Genomic DNA, 17,395 nt, shown 5'->3' on the forward strand with positions numbered 1-17,395 from the left:
TTGAAACAATTCAATGAAAATAAACAAAATCAAATTTTTTGGTGGTGATAACGTGCGTCTTTCGTGTCAAATTAAGAGTCCGTATCGAATTTAGAGTGATTTTTACTTGTTTCTGTAATTCTTTAGAAGCTCGTTTAACAAAACTAAATTAGTAACAATGTGTGATGATATCTTAAATTAAAGATTCATTCAATATCTAAAATACGTTCGAGACAATTTATTGATTATCATTGTCCAGTGTGTTTAATAGCCAATAACCTATAAAGGCGTGTTTCAATTTTTTCCATGCGGGACGTTCGTGTCTTTGTGTTTGACACGGAATTTAATAGAAGAAGTTTTCTTATAAAATATACTACAGTAAAGACACTGAGGTCTGAGACATCCTAAAATATGTTCGAGGCAATTTATGTACTTTTATTGAAAAATTCAAAGAACATGTAAGTTAAAATAGCCTAACTTTGATGAAATTTTATGCGTATATGGCGTCGAATTTCTAGTTCTTACAACAGAGTTAAAAAAAATAAAAAATACACACTAAATGATAGGTTAATGCTTAAAAATTTGCAATAAAAAAAATACATATTATATGTTTTATGAAAGAAATGGAATAATTTAAAGTTCTCTAGAATTTTCGATTATATACGGGAGCGCAAACGTTGTTACGGCAGATCTATATAATTGAATATTCTAGAGAATTTTAAATTATACCATTACTTTCATATAACATAGTAGTTAGTTTTTTTTAAACGAGCTCCTAAAGAATTAAAGAAACAAGTCAAAATCACTCTTAAAATCGATCTCGGCCTCTTAAAAAAGTAGCGGATATTTAAATAAGAAATAAAACTAATTTTATTTTTAATTCGATTATAAGTTATACCAACGATTCGTTGTTCGTTATATCCTCGTTAGATTAAGTATTATGACTCAGTATTTATTACGGCGGTTAAGTGGAAACTGGTTGTTATTAATTTTTTTTAAGATAAACTTAATATTAAATATAGAATTTTAGATTATCCTTATCTATTCTCAGTAAATGCAGGCAAAATAGCACAAGGAAAATAACTTTTAATCCTATATTATTTGTTGATTAAACTGGTGGTGTGAAGACTCTTTCAAATTCCTAAAATATGCAAACTACGTAGCGCTTTCAAGCAATCGAAATCAAGAATAAAATAACAGGTTAAAATGACGTCAAGAGTCCTTGGGCTTGGTCTTAACACACATCTTTCGTCATTTGAAACAAGTTTTATAACAAGACGTCATGATAAACCTTAAAAACATCAATGGATGTATGACGTAGGCTAAAGGCTTATGCCTTATATTTTACCGTATTAATCTATACTAATATTATAAAGCTGAACAGTTTGTTTGTTTATTTGTTTGAACGCGCTAATCTCGGGAACTACTGGTCCGATTTGAAAAATTCTTTCAGTGTTAAATAGCTCATTTATCGAGGAAGGCTAGGGTATATATCATCACGCTACGACCAACAGGAGTGGAGCCGAGGGGGTGAACCGCGCGGAGCAGCTAGTAATAAATAAAATATTGGAAAGCCAGCGAATGACGACTTTTTTATGGAGAGTGGGGTGTAAAGAAACGTCTAACGATGCATTAATATCAAACGAGCGAATGCTTATTCTAACCCCACTATGTTAAATTATTTTATTGTAAGCGTGCAGCATTCTTTCGTTGTTCTTAGTGCGTTCGAATATATTCTATGCAATGTTTAAAACTGAATAACACTGAATACAATTAGTTTTCGTTAACACTTTCGTTACCTACAAGAATGCTCTTGCTCTAGCTCTATGTTCGTTTGATGTAAATGAAAATGTAATTCTGAAAAGCGAAAAATTTAATTCTGTATTGTAATAATATTAAGGATATGGAATTATATTTTATTGTCGCAAAAACAATAATCTAGGTACATACTACAAATTATTTAAAAGTTTCATATAAATATTTATATATAGATTATATACATCTAAATTCCTGATAAAACCGTGTAGAGTTATCCTTACCTCCTACTAATTTATTAAAAAGATTACAAAAAAGGCAATTTATAGCATTTTTAAAAAAACATTGCACAGGCTAAAACTAAAGTTCCTAAAAAAGGTTTAAATTCTATAATAGGCAAAATAAAACAAAACTTTATTCGTCTATTTATTTATTGATACCCTTATTGATACATTCCTTAATAACAACTGTCATTTTAACACTAGGATATTTGGAAAAATCATAGCCAATACAATTAATTTCTAAATATCTATGAACGAAATAAACAAAAAGCCCTTAATCTTAAATAATATGCAAATTGCAAAACCTACTATAATATGCACTATCCTAATCTAATTATTTACATAAAGCTTTTTAATACCTTTAACATAACCTAAAAGAAAATAAGATGCTACTAAGTAAGATACACGGTAGAGTACATCTACTTAATACACTGTTACTTAAAAATTATAATATTGATTTAAGAGTAGTAACTATGTCAAATATTACTTTTCATTTGTCACTGGGCATAGAAATCAGAGGAATAAAACAAGTTACTAATTTTAAAACAGCTTGAGTTATCTCAATTGTTCAGCAAATCATTACCAAATTGGTAGATATTACATTTTTTTATACGTGGAATATACCTACATAATTATACTAAATACATTTTCATAAGCGGGGCATTAAATAATCAATTATCAAAGTATATAAAGAATTATAGAGTCTTCGGCTAAAAAAGAACAAATTACGATTATTTTTCTGACCGTTTCATAAATGCAAAAACCGCGACTTCCACAATGTGTAGATTTTCATTCAATTGTACTTTCTGCTGAAAACAACACAACTTATAATGTACAGAAAACTAAAACTGGTTACATAATCTAATATTATTTTTATGCATAGTCTGTGGAACATGAAGCCAGAAATATAAAAAAGCAGATATCGCCGTTTCTACAAATTTAAACATCTCAACGTCGCAACACTTACATTTATACACATAATAATTATTTTGTTCCGCTACATGTTCAGCTATTCGATATAAAAAACATTACGAAGGAATGTAGCTTAGTTACTATTTACTAATATTTGACGTAGACGTACCAAAGATTCCTAAATATATCATGAAAGAACTCCACGAGATCATACTAATCTTTTAATTTTTGTCAGGCGCTAATTAAACTGCATACTTTTAGAATAAGTTATTGGTAAAATTCTCTGAATAAACTTTCGCAGAACCTTATCACAATCTCTATCTGCAATGACGTCACTGTTTATTTATTATATGGTACATAATATTCAAAAACTACTCATATTATACTTTGTGAACACAATATTTGGCAGAATGAACGCAATAATAACAATTTTGTTTGTAATTAATGCAATATAAAATTGAGTATTTGAATAAAAAAAAAATATTGATTTTTTTTATGTATTTTGAAACTTTATTATTAATAATATTGATATTTAATACAAATAACTTCAAAAAAAAATTTTTCCGTTAATTATAAGCAATTAAAAATTGATGAAAAATTAAATTAGAATCACGTGACTACAAACGTGCCATGACTGGTCACCACAGTTGTGACGTCATAATGTTATAGCTATGTATTAACTGCAGTACAGAGCGTTTACGGCTATTACACGTGACTAGACAATAATATTGAAAGTTTATTGCTAAAATACGATTTGTTAGTTGGTTCCGAATTAGTTAGTTACGAAGTTACGAAAAAAATAAGAATCATCAAGAATAGATGTTGATATATTTATGATCACCGATTTTTGTCAGGAGTTGCCTTTGTAGTAGGTATTCGTACATAATGGTACAAAACGATAACTTTTGAGGTTCGCCATTTTTAATATAAATTTAAGTAATATAATTAACAATTAATATATTTAATATGTAATTTTATAATGACAACAAAATTAAATAGATCAAAACACTGTATTAACACGCTTTTATCTGTATGTTTGTATGTAACCGACTCCTTTCGAAGTTTCGACTCGATTTTGACCCACTCAAAACCGACGGATTTTGTTCAAATTTTGAACACTTATCAAGGTCCGATGACAATACAATAATATCATAAATTTATCCTGATAAGGATCGCCAGGATCAGCTTAAAACATATGTTTGTATGTAACCAATTCTCCTTTCGATTCGATTTAGACCCACTATAAACCGACGGATTTAATTTAAATTTTGTATACTTATAAAAACCCGGTAACAATACAATAATTTCATAAATTTACCTTATTATCCTGTTAAGTATTTCAAACTATATTTATTGTTCTATCAACTGCAATGAGTGAAAACTAACATTATGACGTCACACGCGCTTGGGTGACGCTTCGGGAGTTGCCGGCGTGTCTTCGGTACTGAATTCAAAGACTAATTTTTATTTTGAAATAACTTTTGAATTATTGCAAAAAAATAAAAATAAAAACAGTTTTGTTATAAAACTAATAAGGTAACGGCACCAGTGGTGGACAAGCATCCAGTAATGGACAAAATAAATATTAAATTTAAATATTAAGACCAAAATTAACGTTATATAATTTGGCAATACTTAAAATAAAAGTTTGGTTCATAAGCTATCAAAATACGACACTTCATCCTATTCGGCCAAAACGTTTGAAGATGGCAGAACGTTATGTTTAGTTGCTGCGACTCGTTTCAAAGAAATCCGTTTTTACTAAGGAAATCCTTAAGGAAGTGAGGACACAATTTTGGTTATAAGAATTTTTGTATAAATGTTAGCAAAATTTGATATTACTTTTATTTATAGTAGTTAATTGTACGAAATATTACACGATTTAGTAACATGATAGGTTATGTTGTTTAAATAAAATTCTTCAGTGTCCATAACTGGATTTAATTCTATGGATATATCCATTTATGGACATATGTCGAAAATAAACTTTTTTTAAAGGTATTAATTACATGCGCTTTTCTGTATTGTCTTTTCATTCTGATTAATAATATACCTATCACGACCATTTCAAACAAAGGGTTCCAATATTGTACAACAATTGTCCATGACTGGATTTGCTTTGGTTCCTATAATGGACATTGATATTTTTTGTGAAAATTACACTAATGGGTCCAACAATATAATATCTATCTAAACATGAAGAATATATTTTAGAACAATGGGTCATTATGTGCTGTGCGACTCGTTCTCTGCTTCATTCTCTATCACTGCGTAGAGAAGTCGCATACAGTTTATGCGTATTGTAACGCATCTATCATAGAGAGTTCTCTGATGAACTGTTTGGATTGCTGTCTGCTGCTAAATTCCACCACCATATAGCACACACGCTTGAATTTCATCCACACCATCCTGACAACAGTTTAAAAAAAGCTTTTTGCCTCGTGCTACAATTTGGAATCCATATCGATCAGATCAGACAATCAGATTAAGGCTGTTGGCGTATTCAGATTGGCGATTCACTTCACGAGTGTAACGGAATGCCAGGAAACAGAGAGATATGGCGGAACATCGTGAAGCGGGTAACATCTACCCCCCCAAACCTCATGTTGACCACGTTCGCTCTGACGAGAGTGATATGACGAAGAAGAAGAAGTCCCAAAATGGATGGAATGGCAGTACTTTTTTTAGTTATATTTTTCATCCCTGACTTATTTAGAAAAAAAAACAAAAAATATTGGTGTTTCTTAACGGACATAACTCGTATTTAACGATGCATTTGTCCAATTTTTGCCTAGAAAAGGGAAATTAAGACTGTTTTAAATATTATAAGTATGTAGAATAATTAATAAGTACTATTTTTTATAAATACATCCCCGATTTATTATATTCCAATCATCATTTTCAAGATTCTATTGATAACTATAAGTCTTCTCTAAGTGTAAATAACTGGAGAAACAACATTAGGTACAGTCCATAAATGGGTGTTCATAACTGGATGTTGTCCAAAACTGGGTGTCCATCATTAGATTTTCACTGTCCATCACTGGTGCAAAAAAGTGGTTTTTTAAGTTATAAATAACTTGATTATTTATGCACTCTAATCTTTTTTCTAATATTGGTTACGTTAAACTAACATTGAACTAAAGGTATAACTTAACAATATCCAATAAAGTTAAAAAACCTACGAGAAATTTGCAAAAAACTTCAATTTTTTCCTTAATCTGTACAAGACTGGTGCCGTTACGTTATATAATCTTTCCATTTATCACAAAAAAAAATTTAATTCAAATACTCAATTGCGCCAATTAAATTTTGAAATAGGTTTATAATATGTATTTTGATAGTTATTTAAAATTTTAACTTCAATATTCGTATATTTTATTGTTTATTAGTTGTACATTCAAAAAATTAGATTTTATTAAGCACAAGTGAACTCATAATCAAAAAATACAAGAATCAGTAATATATACGCAGGTTTCAACCAGCCATTTTGTATAATGTTGTAAACAATATTTAAAATATGCATTATTGATCAAAACTCCTACGACTTCGGTATGTGCGTATTTTTACTGACGCAAGCGCATCTACCTGCGTCCAACATAAGCTCATATACAATATCTTGGCATCTAATTAACATACTTACTTTACTGGTTTTACTTTTAGGTATAATATTAGACATATTTTTTTCCTTCTTGGTGACATAGATTAACCAGTTACAAAAATCAATGTATCAATTATTGAATTTGAATTTATACTGTACTCTATATTCATAATAAATTATAATATGCTATTGGTAAACATCAGAAATTGTACCAATTAAATATATATTGCGTATTTCTTTGGTTTTCTTCTCCGTTAGAAAAGTGTTTCTCTCTCAATGTCCATTGAACTTGTTAAATTTCAAATGTAGGTTTTTGTTCCAAAGACCGCTTCCTTTCGCCTTTAGGGTTCACACAAACACTGGGCGGTGCCTCTTGACTTAAATTTGATTCCAATGTGAAGCTAGAAGTAAGAGATCTCTTCGGCAGGTTATATTGCCGCATTCCTTTGAATCTGAAATAAATTATTAATTGGTTTGCATTATAATATGTATTTCTACAAATTTTTAATAAACTTTTTGTGTAGTTCTTAATATTATGTCGATCATGTATGGACATAATATTAGGGAATAATTTATCAATTATTATATGACTATGCGAAATTGTAACCTAAATTTACGAGGAATATTAAAAAATTAATTTATAAATTTATAATCCACTCTATAATTAAATTAAAATTAATGACAGAGCTTTTTTCCTTCTATCTCAAATAAGAACATTCCACCACTTACCTGATCAATAATTTATTGTAGATAGACCTCTTGCATATGAAAATCAAGAATATAATGACTCCAATAAGGAGATTATAAGTGTCAAAAACAATCCAAATGTTTAGTGCTGGAGAAAAGGAGCTGATCACTTCGAGAATCCAATTAATTCCCATTATAACTGATAACTTTATATATACCATAAATCTGAAATATAATATGTAAATTATTAGAATTTTTTTAAAACAGTCAATTTATTATATTAATGATTATTCAAATGTATTCATTTTAAAACATGCAAAATAATAAGTAAATGTCTATTTCAAAAATTAATAGTAAAACTAGAGATGCGAAAGCAGCATGAATAAGATTAAATATAGAGAATTTAATTAATTATAGAGATTTTTTTCCCTGCATTGGGATCAAATATATTATATAAACTGATGTTAATATCAATAGGATATAAACTGATGTAATTGACTATTGAGAATTTTTAACTCCCGTTATAGAGCCTCTATATTTCTTTGCATTGGTCTCAAATATGGGCTGATGAGATCAAAATAATATGTGCTAAACATATTATAGATGTTTAAAAATTACCTCTGTTTTTGTGTACGATGCGCAGCAGGGTTGCCAGCAGCTTCCGAGTTAAGGACCCTGGCGGTACCTCTACTTAGACGCCATACATTAAATGCAGTTAACAGATAAAACATCCAGTTGCATAGAATCAATATCAGCATTGGAATGTATAAGTATACGAATTGTTGACCACCTTTGAAAAAAGAGTTTATTAATTTATATCAATAGAATACGTTAACCTAACTGGACAAACATTTTAATGTGATGGTAAATGTCCTGTATGATTTTTCCCTCCTTCAAATTATCAAATTTTCTGTTTCTTTGAAATTTTATTTGCTACAATGGAGACAATGTCTTTCTTTAACCTTTTGTCCATATAAATGAAAAAATGTACCTATAAAATTTATAATTAATTACCATTAAGAAAGCATCCAAAAGTGGGTACTTTTGGTTGAATGAACCACGGCATATCTCTGAGATCAGCGGCGTTGATCAGCACAAATCCAATTGACATGGAAAGAGGTACTCCCCAAGCATACAGGCAGTACATACAAAACTTGAATTTTTCGCCTTTCCTGTGTATGGGCCGCGCTTTAGCGTACCCTCTGTAAACAATTTATTAGTCAAATACCTACATCATTTTTAACATTGATTCTGATATTATTACAATTTTTCTCAAAATATATTTTTATGTCTGCAGTCCTTTTGTGTTCTTACTTCATTCAGAGGAACAAGGCTCAAGTTTTACGTAAATAAATAAAAGTAAGTTGCCAAAGCGATTGCAACCTGCTTCCCTTCTGGCAACCATTCCCTCCTGGCAAGGGCAACCATCGTGGTAGCAAAAGTTTAAGCTATTGTTATTCCCATTTAAAAATGAGGATTTGTTCCACAATATTCATTATCAATTAATTTAAAAGTATGAGCACAAAATAGTGACTAATGTCGCGCTGAGATAAAAAGGTTCCCACACCCAGGGTTGGCCCCATGTCAAGGTTCTGTTACAATTAGCCATACAAATGATTATTTTTCTGGGAACTTTTGTGGGTGTATCTGCAATAACGTTTTCGGTGGGAGTGTGATTTATGTTAATATGTCTTTAAAAAAAACTATTTGAAACACGATGGTTCATCATCTTACAGGCGGTAAATTTGACACTTCTAAACATATAAAAAAAGTATATGTTTTGTTTCTGAGATTAAGATGAGATTAGTTCTGAGCAGATTAGTGAATATCATTTTAAATTTGTTTACTATTATTAAATATTACCTACTGATTTAAAATTGATTAAAAACCAAGTGACGATTATTTTTAAACCAACGATATCTTAATACTATTATAAAGGCGAAAGTTTGTAAGGATGTATGGATGTATGGATGTTTGTTACTCTTTCACGTAAAAACTACTGAACCGATTACAATGAAATTTAGCACACATATAGAGGGTAACTTCGATTAACACATAGGATAGGTTTTATCCCGGAAATCCCACGGGAACGGGAACTATGCGGGTTTTCCTTTGAAAACGCGGGCGAAGCCGCGGGCGGAAATCTATTATTATAATATAATAAGCTGTTGTTTTATGGAACTGTAAACTATTTTTATTTACACTAGCCCGGATAAAACACAACAAATTTAATTGGGTCGGTGACTTAGTATGTTGGATTATTTTCCTCTTCTGTGGTAAAGACATCATCCAAGGTCTATTTATGTTTAATTTTATTACTCTACATTAAATGTGTATAAAAATGCTATACTTGCAAGTTGTAACAATGCTAATATATCTCCCATGATATAATTGTTACTACAGTTTCTGACTACTTTTTTTTAATTTGCGATCCGAATAATCGAAAATCCAAAAAAAAAAAAAAAACTAATAAAGAAAAACAGTTCTTGTGTTCATTGCATAATTTTTTTGAAAATCCTTAGTGCTCGCCTATAACGGAAAATATGAAAAAAAAAATTGTCTAATCCTTGCACTTGATAAAGTGGGTTGATAATATTATTATGATAGTTAATATATTTTGATAAAAACTTACCGAAACGTCCACCAAATATCAAACGACATAACATTCATCCACGTGAATGTAGACAGGAAAAAGAAGTAAATGAAAGTAGCTGAAAATCACAAGGAAATTATATTAATGAATTAATGATAATAATAGCATGAAATAACATTATAATCTAATATCTAATATATATTATAAAGGCGAAAGTTTGTAAGGATGTATGGATGTATGGATGTATGGATGTTTGTTACTCTTTCACGTAAAAACTACTGAACCTATTACAATGAAATTTTGCACACATATAGAGGGTAACTTGGATTAACACAAAGGATAGTTTTTATCCCGGAAATCCCACGGGAACGGAAACTATGCGGGTTTTTCTTTGCAAACGCGGGCGAAGCCGCGGGCGGAAATCTAGTAATTAATATATTTCATTCGAATCCGTTTTCAAATATCTCCATTTATTGGAGATATTCTAAAGTCCAGTCTTTTTTATTAAGATTTAGGGTGGAGTTTAGTTTAAAATATAATAGAAGGGATTTAGTATCTAAGCTTTATGTATAAGTTTCATTATTTAATTCATTTTCATTTTTAATTCGTATTAAACATATCCCTTACACGGTTTACAATTTACATCATTTCTCTTAGTTCAACTAATATTTTATTCTTAAAAATAGGTATAGAACTAAATAAGAAACACATACTTAATACAATACAATCGGTTTCTCCCAGTGTGCTTAAGTTTAATACGGTCATAGACACAAAGGCTCCCATGAGGCTTATTACATAGGCCATAAGCACCATACCGCCGATGTTTCGCAATTCCGGGAGTACACAGTATACCAAGAATAGAAGAAAAAGGAATATTGATGATATAACGAGACCTGAAATTAAATAAATATTATATAGGTAATTAATATAAATGATTTTCAAGAAGTTCGGTCAACTGTGATAGGCTAGAGGTGAGAGCGGTTGACTTTTACGTTGTTTTGGTTTTGATTTCTTTAACTTTTAATTACGAAAATAAAATTATTTCTGGATATATAGAGTTGAAAACAATGCAAATCTTTTACTATGTTTAAGTATCTAGGTGATAATAAAATAAGTATAAAATCTTTTCTTTTCTTTTCTTTTCATTCATGACGCAAGAGTTAGGATTGAACGCACCATTGCTAATATGCCCAAACACTAATATTTTGTTTATATATTTTTTTTTATATTTATAATAATAATATTTTGTTAAACTTTATGGACTTCGTGTACTCCTAATAATCGTTTTTATTCGTTATTTATTGACTGATCGTTAATGTATCGCGCCATAAATACTGGATTGATTGCAATGAAATTTATGAACCAAAATTAGGGAAGGTACCTACTTATCAAGGCATGCAAAAGTTTCTTCATTGTCCATATTTTTACATAAACAATATGTATAAAATTATAAAAAAATATGCCTTAGTTTTTATGTCAGTGTAAATACGTGTAGATATAGGCATAACTTATTTATTTTTAACTTTTAGTTTAATTTCGTTTTATTGCTTGATTAAAATTATTGCACTCTTATGTGCATAAACAAAGAAATAAATGAAATAAATCATAAAAGTACTAATTACCTGAAGTATGATAATATGTTTTATAAGCGGGAGGTTGATATTCATCTTCAAGAATTCCCCAGAATTGAATCGTCGATATATTATTCTTAATTCCATAATCTACACAGAAATTATCTTTATTAAGTATCCTCCATCTTTTGTAAGCATTGGGTGACTCTAAATAGAGATATCCATCCTGTAGATAAAAATGTTGTAGTGAATTAGTATTTTTTGTGTTATTAGAATAAAATTAAGTAAAAAAATTAAATTAAAGATTCATCCAATACTTTGGACATTTTATTGTTATATGCTTTTAGTTCAGCATGTTTTTAAAAAGAAACATGAAAGAACAAACCTATGGTTTGGTTGGGGCAAAAAGACAAAAATATCTGTCAGTAGGTACCGTTGTAAAGATTTCATCAATTGGAAAGTTCTGTTATATCGTAGCTTCTAAAAGTATGAGCTGGTGCCTGGTTGCTACCCTTACGAGTATAGTCGACTATAGTACTAAGGATAGTCTTGATTACTGATCGTCAAGATTGTGCTTTGCTATGTTCGGAATGGAATTTATAGTAAGTATTATCTGATATCTCATAGATATTCAACTTTCAATTAATTTCAAAAAGACGATTCATAATATTATTGAATTTTAGTAGCACTTTCTCTACCGATGGCTTTGTGAGAGTTTTTTGCTTTAAAGCCAATAAGACTTCCATATAAAAATTTCGGAGACGGTTTCATAATCAAGAAAAGGGAAAAGTATTACTTTAATTCACTGGGGCCCTAAAGATTTGTACTACATCATATAGAATGTTATAGGTAGTTTTTCAATTGTCAACGGTTCAGCCTAAAAGAAAAAGTTTAAGATGGAAATTATCCACTAAATAAGAAATTTGTTCAATATACAGCGTGTCCCACTATTGGTATACTAATAGTCTACTTGATAAGTTGAAAATGGCGTAAACTAGAGATAAGGCTCTTAAAAATACGTGCGATAGCTCATTTGATTCGGAATGACGTCTAGAAAAATGTATCGGAAATGTTTATTAGCACACAAAAAATTGCAAAAGTTATAGGCAAATTAAGTTTTAAAAAAATAGGTATTTCGTTTATTGTTAATAACTCCGAAATTATTAACATTTCAGAAATTTTGAAAAAAGATTCTTAAAGAGGAGGAAATTTCCAACGAAAAACTCTCGACTCCCGGAATTTTATCTCCATTATTTATAATTTTAATTTAACGCTGAAAATAGGCCTCCGCGCGGCATTTTTAGATAGCGCGCGCGGCTTCAAAACCGAGCACGTCACACTAATTATTTTTTTTAAGGTATTAAATATTAATTTAAAAATTTAAAAAAATTATGGTGTATTCCGAACACTTTAAAGAATTTGCTCCCGTTGGAAATTTTACTTAAAGTTAATTTTTCAACAAATTAGACAAATGTTAACTAACGAAATTTTTTTGGCCTTCCGTCCTTATTGCACATTAAAAAAAAATGTTTAAATAATTGTCGGTAAAATTTTTCACTTCGTGGAGCCCTTCATATAAATATACTTAACAAGATCGCGCCATAAAAGTTTAAAATTTTTTATTACTTTGTTTATAATAATTTTTTCAATTTAAGTAAATTGATCAAAAAACTAGAAATTTCTAGTTTTTTGTTAACTTGAATAAATTATTATAAACAAAGTATTAACATTTTTTAAACTTTTATGGCGCGATCTTGTTAAGTATATATTTTATATGAAGGGCTCCACGAAGTGAAAAATTTTACCGATAATTATTTAAACATTTTTTTTAATCTGCAATAAGGACGGAAGTTCAAAAAAATTTCGTTAGTTAACATTCGTCTAATTTGTTGAAAAATTAACTTTAAGTAAAATTTCCAACGGGAGCAAATTCTTTAAAGTGTTCGGAATACACCATAATTTTTTTAAATTTTTAAATTAATATTTAATACCTTAAAAAAAATAATTAGTGTGACGTGCTCGGTTTTGAAGCCGCGCGCGCTATCTAAAAATGCCGCGCGGAGGCCTATTTTCAGCGTTAAATTAAAATTATAAATAATGGAGATAGAATTCCGGGAGTCGGGAGTTTTTCGTTGGAAATTTCCTGCTCTTTAAGAATCTTTTTTCAAAATTTCTGAAATGTTAATAATTTCGGAGTTATTAACAATAAACGAAATACCTATTTTTTTGAAACTTAATTTGCCTATAACTTTTGCAATTTTTTGTGTGCTAATAAACATTTCCGATACATTTTTCCGAATCAAATGAGCTATCGCACGTATTTTTAAGAGCCTTATCTCTAGTTTACGCCATTTTCAACTTATCAAGTAGACTATAAGTGCGAAGGGACTTGTAGTTTTGCATACACTGATCACGTAAAAAATACTTAAACAATAAAATAACGCCAAAATTTTTTGCAACGGTAACGGTGGGACATCCTGTATATTATTATTACTAGAATAATAAGGAAGCTATATTGGCTGTTGCAATACAACGCCACGGTATTTAATTGTACATTAAATGGAATAGTTTTATCCTGACCACAATATTCCTGCTAATCAATGTTTTGTTATGGTCATGTTGTTGGTCATAAATGATGGAATACAATGAGGAGCAAATTATTGAATTGAATACGTATTGTAATAGATTGTTCGTAGAAAAATTTACTCAACAAGCTAGTTAGTATTGAAAATATTTGAAACATACAAACATAAACAATTTCTATCGCGTTTAGCGCAAAAGGAAAACAATAAAAACTAGAATAATGTAGCTATAGTAAAAAGACTGGAAGAACGATATTTGATTTGTTAGTCATTCAAGCCAATAGTAGGTATGTTAATAATTATTATCAAAAAAATATTAAAGTTATTTCGGGGGCGGTATCTCTACAATCTCTACAAATATTAAAGTTGCATTCTGTTGGTTTGTATCTCTGAATACACTTATTTTCATAATGGATTTTGATATATAGATGAAAGTTACTTTGGAAAATAATAATCTTATATATAAAAATGAATCGCAAAATGTGTTGGTAAGCGCATAACTCGAGAACGGCTGAACCGATTTCGATAATTCTTTTTTTATTATATTCCTTAAAGTACGAGGATGGTTTTTATGTAGAGAAAACGTAAATATGTACCACGGGCGAAGCCGGGGCGGACCGCTAGTCTTATATATAAAAATGAATCGCAAAATGTGTTGGTAAGCGCATAACTCGAGAACGGCTGAACCGATTTCGATAATTCTTTTTTTATTATATTCCTTGAAGTACGAGGATGGTTCTTATGTAGAGAAAACGTAAACATGTACCACGGGCGAAGCCGGGGCGGACCGCTAGTATATGTATAAAAATGAATCGCAAAATGTGTTGGTAAGCGCATAACTCGAGAACGGATGAACCGATTTCGATAATTCTTTTTTTATTATATTCCTTGTAGTACGAGGATGGTTCTTATGTAGAGAAAACGTAAACATGTACCACGGGCGAAGCCGGGGCGGACCGCTAGTTAATTAATATATTTGTACTTAGTTATTTAAAAATGTAATTATTATATTAATAATTCCTTATAAACCGGGTATAAACCAAAGGGTATCTTTGTTAACAGGAAAGTTTTGAATTGCTCATATTATAACAATACATCACATCACATAATATAATATGTATATAATTACGATTTATATTATATTTTTATAGAATTTTAACGAAAATATTGAACATCCTTGATGCTTTCAAAAAAAGATTTGCTTTTTATAGCTTTGTTTAAAAACGGACTGGCCGGTTGGCTTGGTTGGTAGTGACCCTGCCTTCAAAGCCAGATTTCGTGGATTCGATTCCCATCCAGGGCAAATATTTGTGTGATGAACATAGATATTTGCTCTGTGTCTGGGTGTTAATTATCTATTTAAGTATTTATTTAAATTATAATATATGTATGTTTATCAGCCATCTGGTTTCCATAACACAAAAAAACGATAGTGCAAAAGTCGTTTAGGTTTATCGAAAATATATTTCACTTTTTTTCATCTCCATTTTTATTGTTGATAAGAGGTAGAATAATAATATAGCACATTTTACATATAATATTTAACTAAACTAAATGCATAGAAACTTGATGTTATCAATTAATTATTTAACGTAAAATGAGTTACTTACATGTCAGTATTGATTGTATTTTGCATATAAATCTTAAGTTAATAAAATGAATATTAATTATAGATTTTCACATTTGAATATATAAGTATATGTACCAATATTATATTTAATATACAAACATTAATTTGAATTGTACTTACCTCGTTTAAATAACTTATGAGCTGCAGGAGATCAAGTTGAGCAGAAAGGCTAAAGAACGTTTTATTTTCGTTAAATAAACCTGGTTTCAAACGAAAAAGATCACCAAGCTTCTTGTTAATTTTTCTCGAATGTTCCTCAGTATCGTACAGTTGTACATTTGAAAAATCTAGATTGTAATTCTCATTATTTTCGACACAAGTACTCAAATAAAATACTGTTGTATTCACATACTGATTTTTAGAACAACATTTTTTGAGACATTTTGTAAATTGACATATATAATCTTCAGAGTTGTTTAATATAATATCACTGTTGCACAGACATGCCGGGAGGCATATAAAAAAAATAAGGCACCAAAATTTGAACATAGCGATTGACGTGTTTATTGAAACGATATTTCACTGTAATGGCCGCATAATCCGTACAACGTATACGTTGTAATACATTCAATATAACTTCTTATCACCCTGCTGAGTACGGGATTGGGTCTGAGAAGCCGTAATTAATAATAAATAGGAACATTGCGGTTAAAACGGAAGAATATAGGTATATTGACTATTGAGTCATTTAAATAGTGGTGCTAATATACATTTCAGTAGTTATAATTTCATGGAATTGGTTGGGGCTCGACCCAAAATACGTCCTTTTTATACTAGCTGTACCCCGCTGTTTCACGCCAACGAAAACTTTTAGGGATTGCGATAGTATTTGGAGGCGAAGATTTTGGTATCTTTGTATCTTTCCAAAAACTTTCACTTCTGACACGTGTGCTCACACACGCTCTTTTTTATACATACACACATAATATCGTCGTTTACAATAATTATACCACCATCACCAATAATATGATTATTAATGTAACAACTATAAAAAATAACTACCACGTAGTTTTTTCCAAAAGCATTGTCACTGGAAAAAACTTCATTGACGAGGGATGTGGTAATGGTACGTGATTTATTATAATATTAGTCAGTTCAATAAAGAAACGAATCTTCAATGGCGGCCAAAGCTGACTTTGACAGATGGTAGGATCATCAAAAAAGAAAATAAAAATAACGTAAATTGATAATTATTTTATTAATTATTTCAAATTGGTTGTTGACAAACTTTTTTGTTATTGTATTTGTGTATTTATATGAATTATCATATTTACGTATACAGAATGTAATAAAATCCCCATAATACTTGTAATAAGCCCATAAAACTGAACAACTTTTCCCAAAGAACATATTTTGTCAAATTCCAATAAAACATTATTTACTTTCGCAAATGCATAATTGTCATTGTAAATTTATGATAAAAACTATTATAGGGAAAATCAAATACATTTTAGTGATTTTATTTTTCCATTTTTTTTTTGCATACCGTACGGCCGTGTGTGAGCGAGAGGGAATGATAAGCGCCGCCATTGAAGATTCGTTTCTTTAAAGAACTAACTAATACTAGCTTTCCGCCCGCATTCCCCGTTTCCGTGGGATTTCTGGGATAAAACTTATCCTATGTGTTAATACAAGTAATGTGTGCTAAATTAAGTAATGTGTCCTCTATGTGTGCTAAATTTCATTGTAATCGGTGTAGTATTTGCGTGAAGAGACACACACATCCATCCTCGCAAACTTTCGCATTTATAATATTAGTAGGATAGAATAGAATAGGATAGGATTTAATTTTTAGTCAAAATTT

The 17,395-nt window shown here is 29.9% G+C and overlaps 1 protein-coding gene and 1 long non-coding RNA gene across 2 annotated transcripts; both read right to left on the reverse strand.

The window, feature by feature from the left end:
- Positions 1–2,147: 2,147 nt before the first annotated feature.
- On the reverse strand, positions 2,148–3,381 carry LOC149903583 (uncharacterized). Its single transcript, XR_016457417.1, has 2 exons — positions 2,993–3,381; positions 2,148–2,962 (listed from the first exon to the last, which is right to left on the reverse strand). It is a non-coding gene; the product is annotated as an uncharacterized LOC149903583 (long non-coding RNA).
- Positions 3,382–6,245: 2,864 nt separating this feature from the next.
- Positions 6,246–16,127, reverse strand: LOC149903584 (G protein-coupled receptor Mth2-like). The gene is made up of 8 exons (XM_090108575.1): positions 15,712–16,127; positions 11,431–11,605; positions 10,522–10,701; positions 9,848–9,926; positions 8,230–8,417; positions 7,834–8,005; positions 7,258–7,440; positions 6,246–6,980 (listed from the first exon to the last, which is right to left on the reverse strand). Exons 1-8 carry the CDS (start codon positions 16,078–16,080, stop codon positions 6,821–6,823), a joined length of 1,506 nt encoding a protein of 501 aa, XP_089964701.1. The 5' UTR covers positions 16,081–16,127; the 3' UTR covers positions 6,246–6,820.
- Positions 16,128–17,395: the final 1,268 nt, after the last annotated feature.

Source organism: Colias eurytheme, chromosome 13 (genome assembly GCF_061535395.1).
Source record: "Colias eurytheme isolate Ceu_HAF_F1 chromosome 13, ilColEury1 Martin Lab GWU primary, whole genome shotgun sequence".
Lineage (NCBI taxonomy): Eukaryota > Metazoa > Arthropoda > Insecta > Lepidoptera > Pieridae > Colias > Colias eurytheme.

Coding starts and splice junctions, on each gene's coding strand:
- LOC149903584 (XM_090108575.1), bottom strand. CDS start 16,080: ATGTTCAAATTTTGGTGCCTTATTTTTTTTATATGCCTCCCGGCATGT. Junction 9,927..10,521: donor AACCGATTGTATTGTATTAA/GTATGTGTTTCT, acceptor TGTGATTTTCAG/CTACTTTCATTTACTTCTTT. Junction 8,418..9,847: donor GATATTTGGTGGACGTTTCG/GTAAGTTTTTAT, acceptor AATTGTTTACAG/AGGGTACGCTAAAGCGCGGC.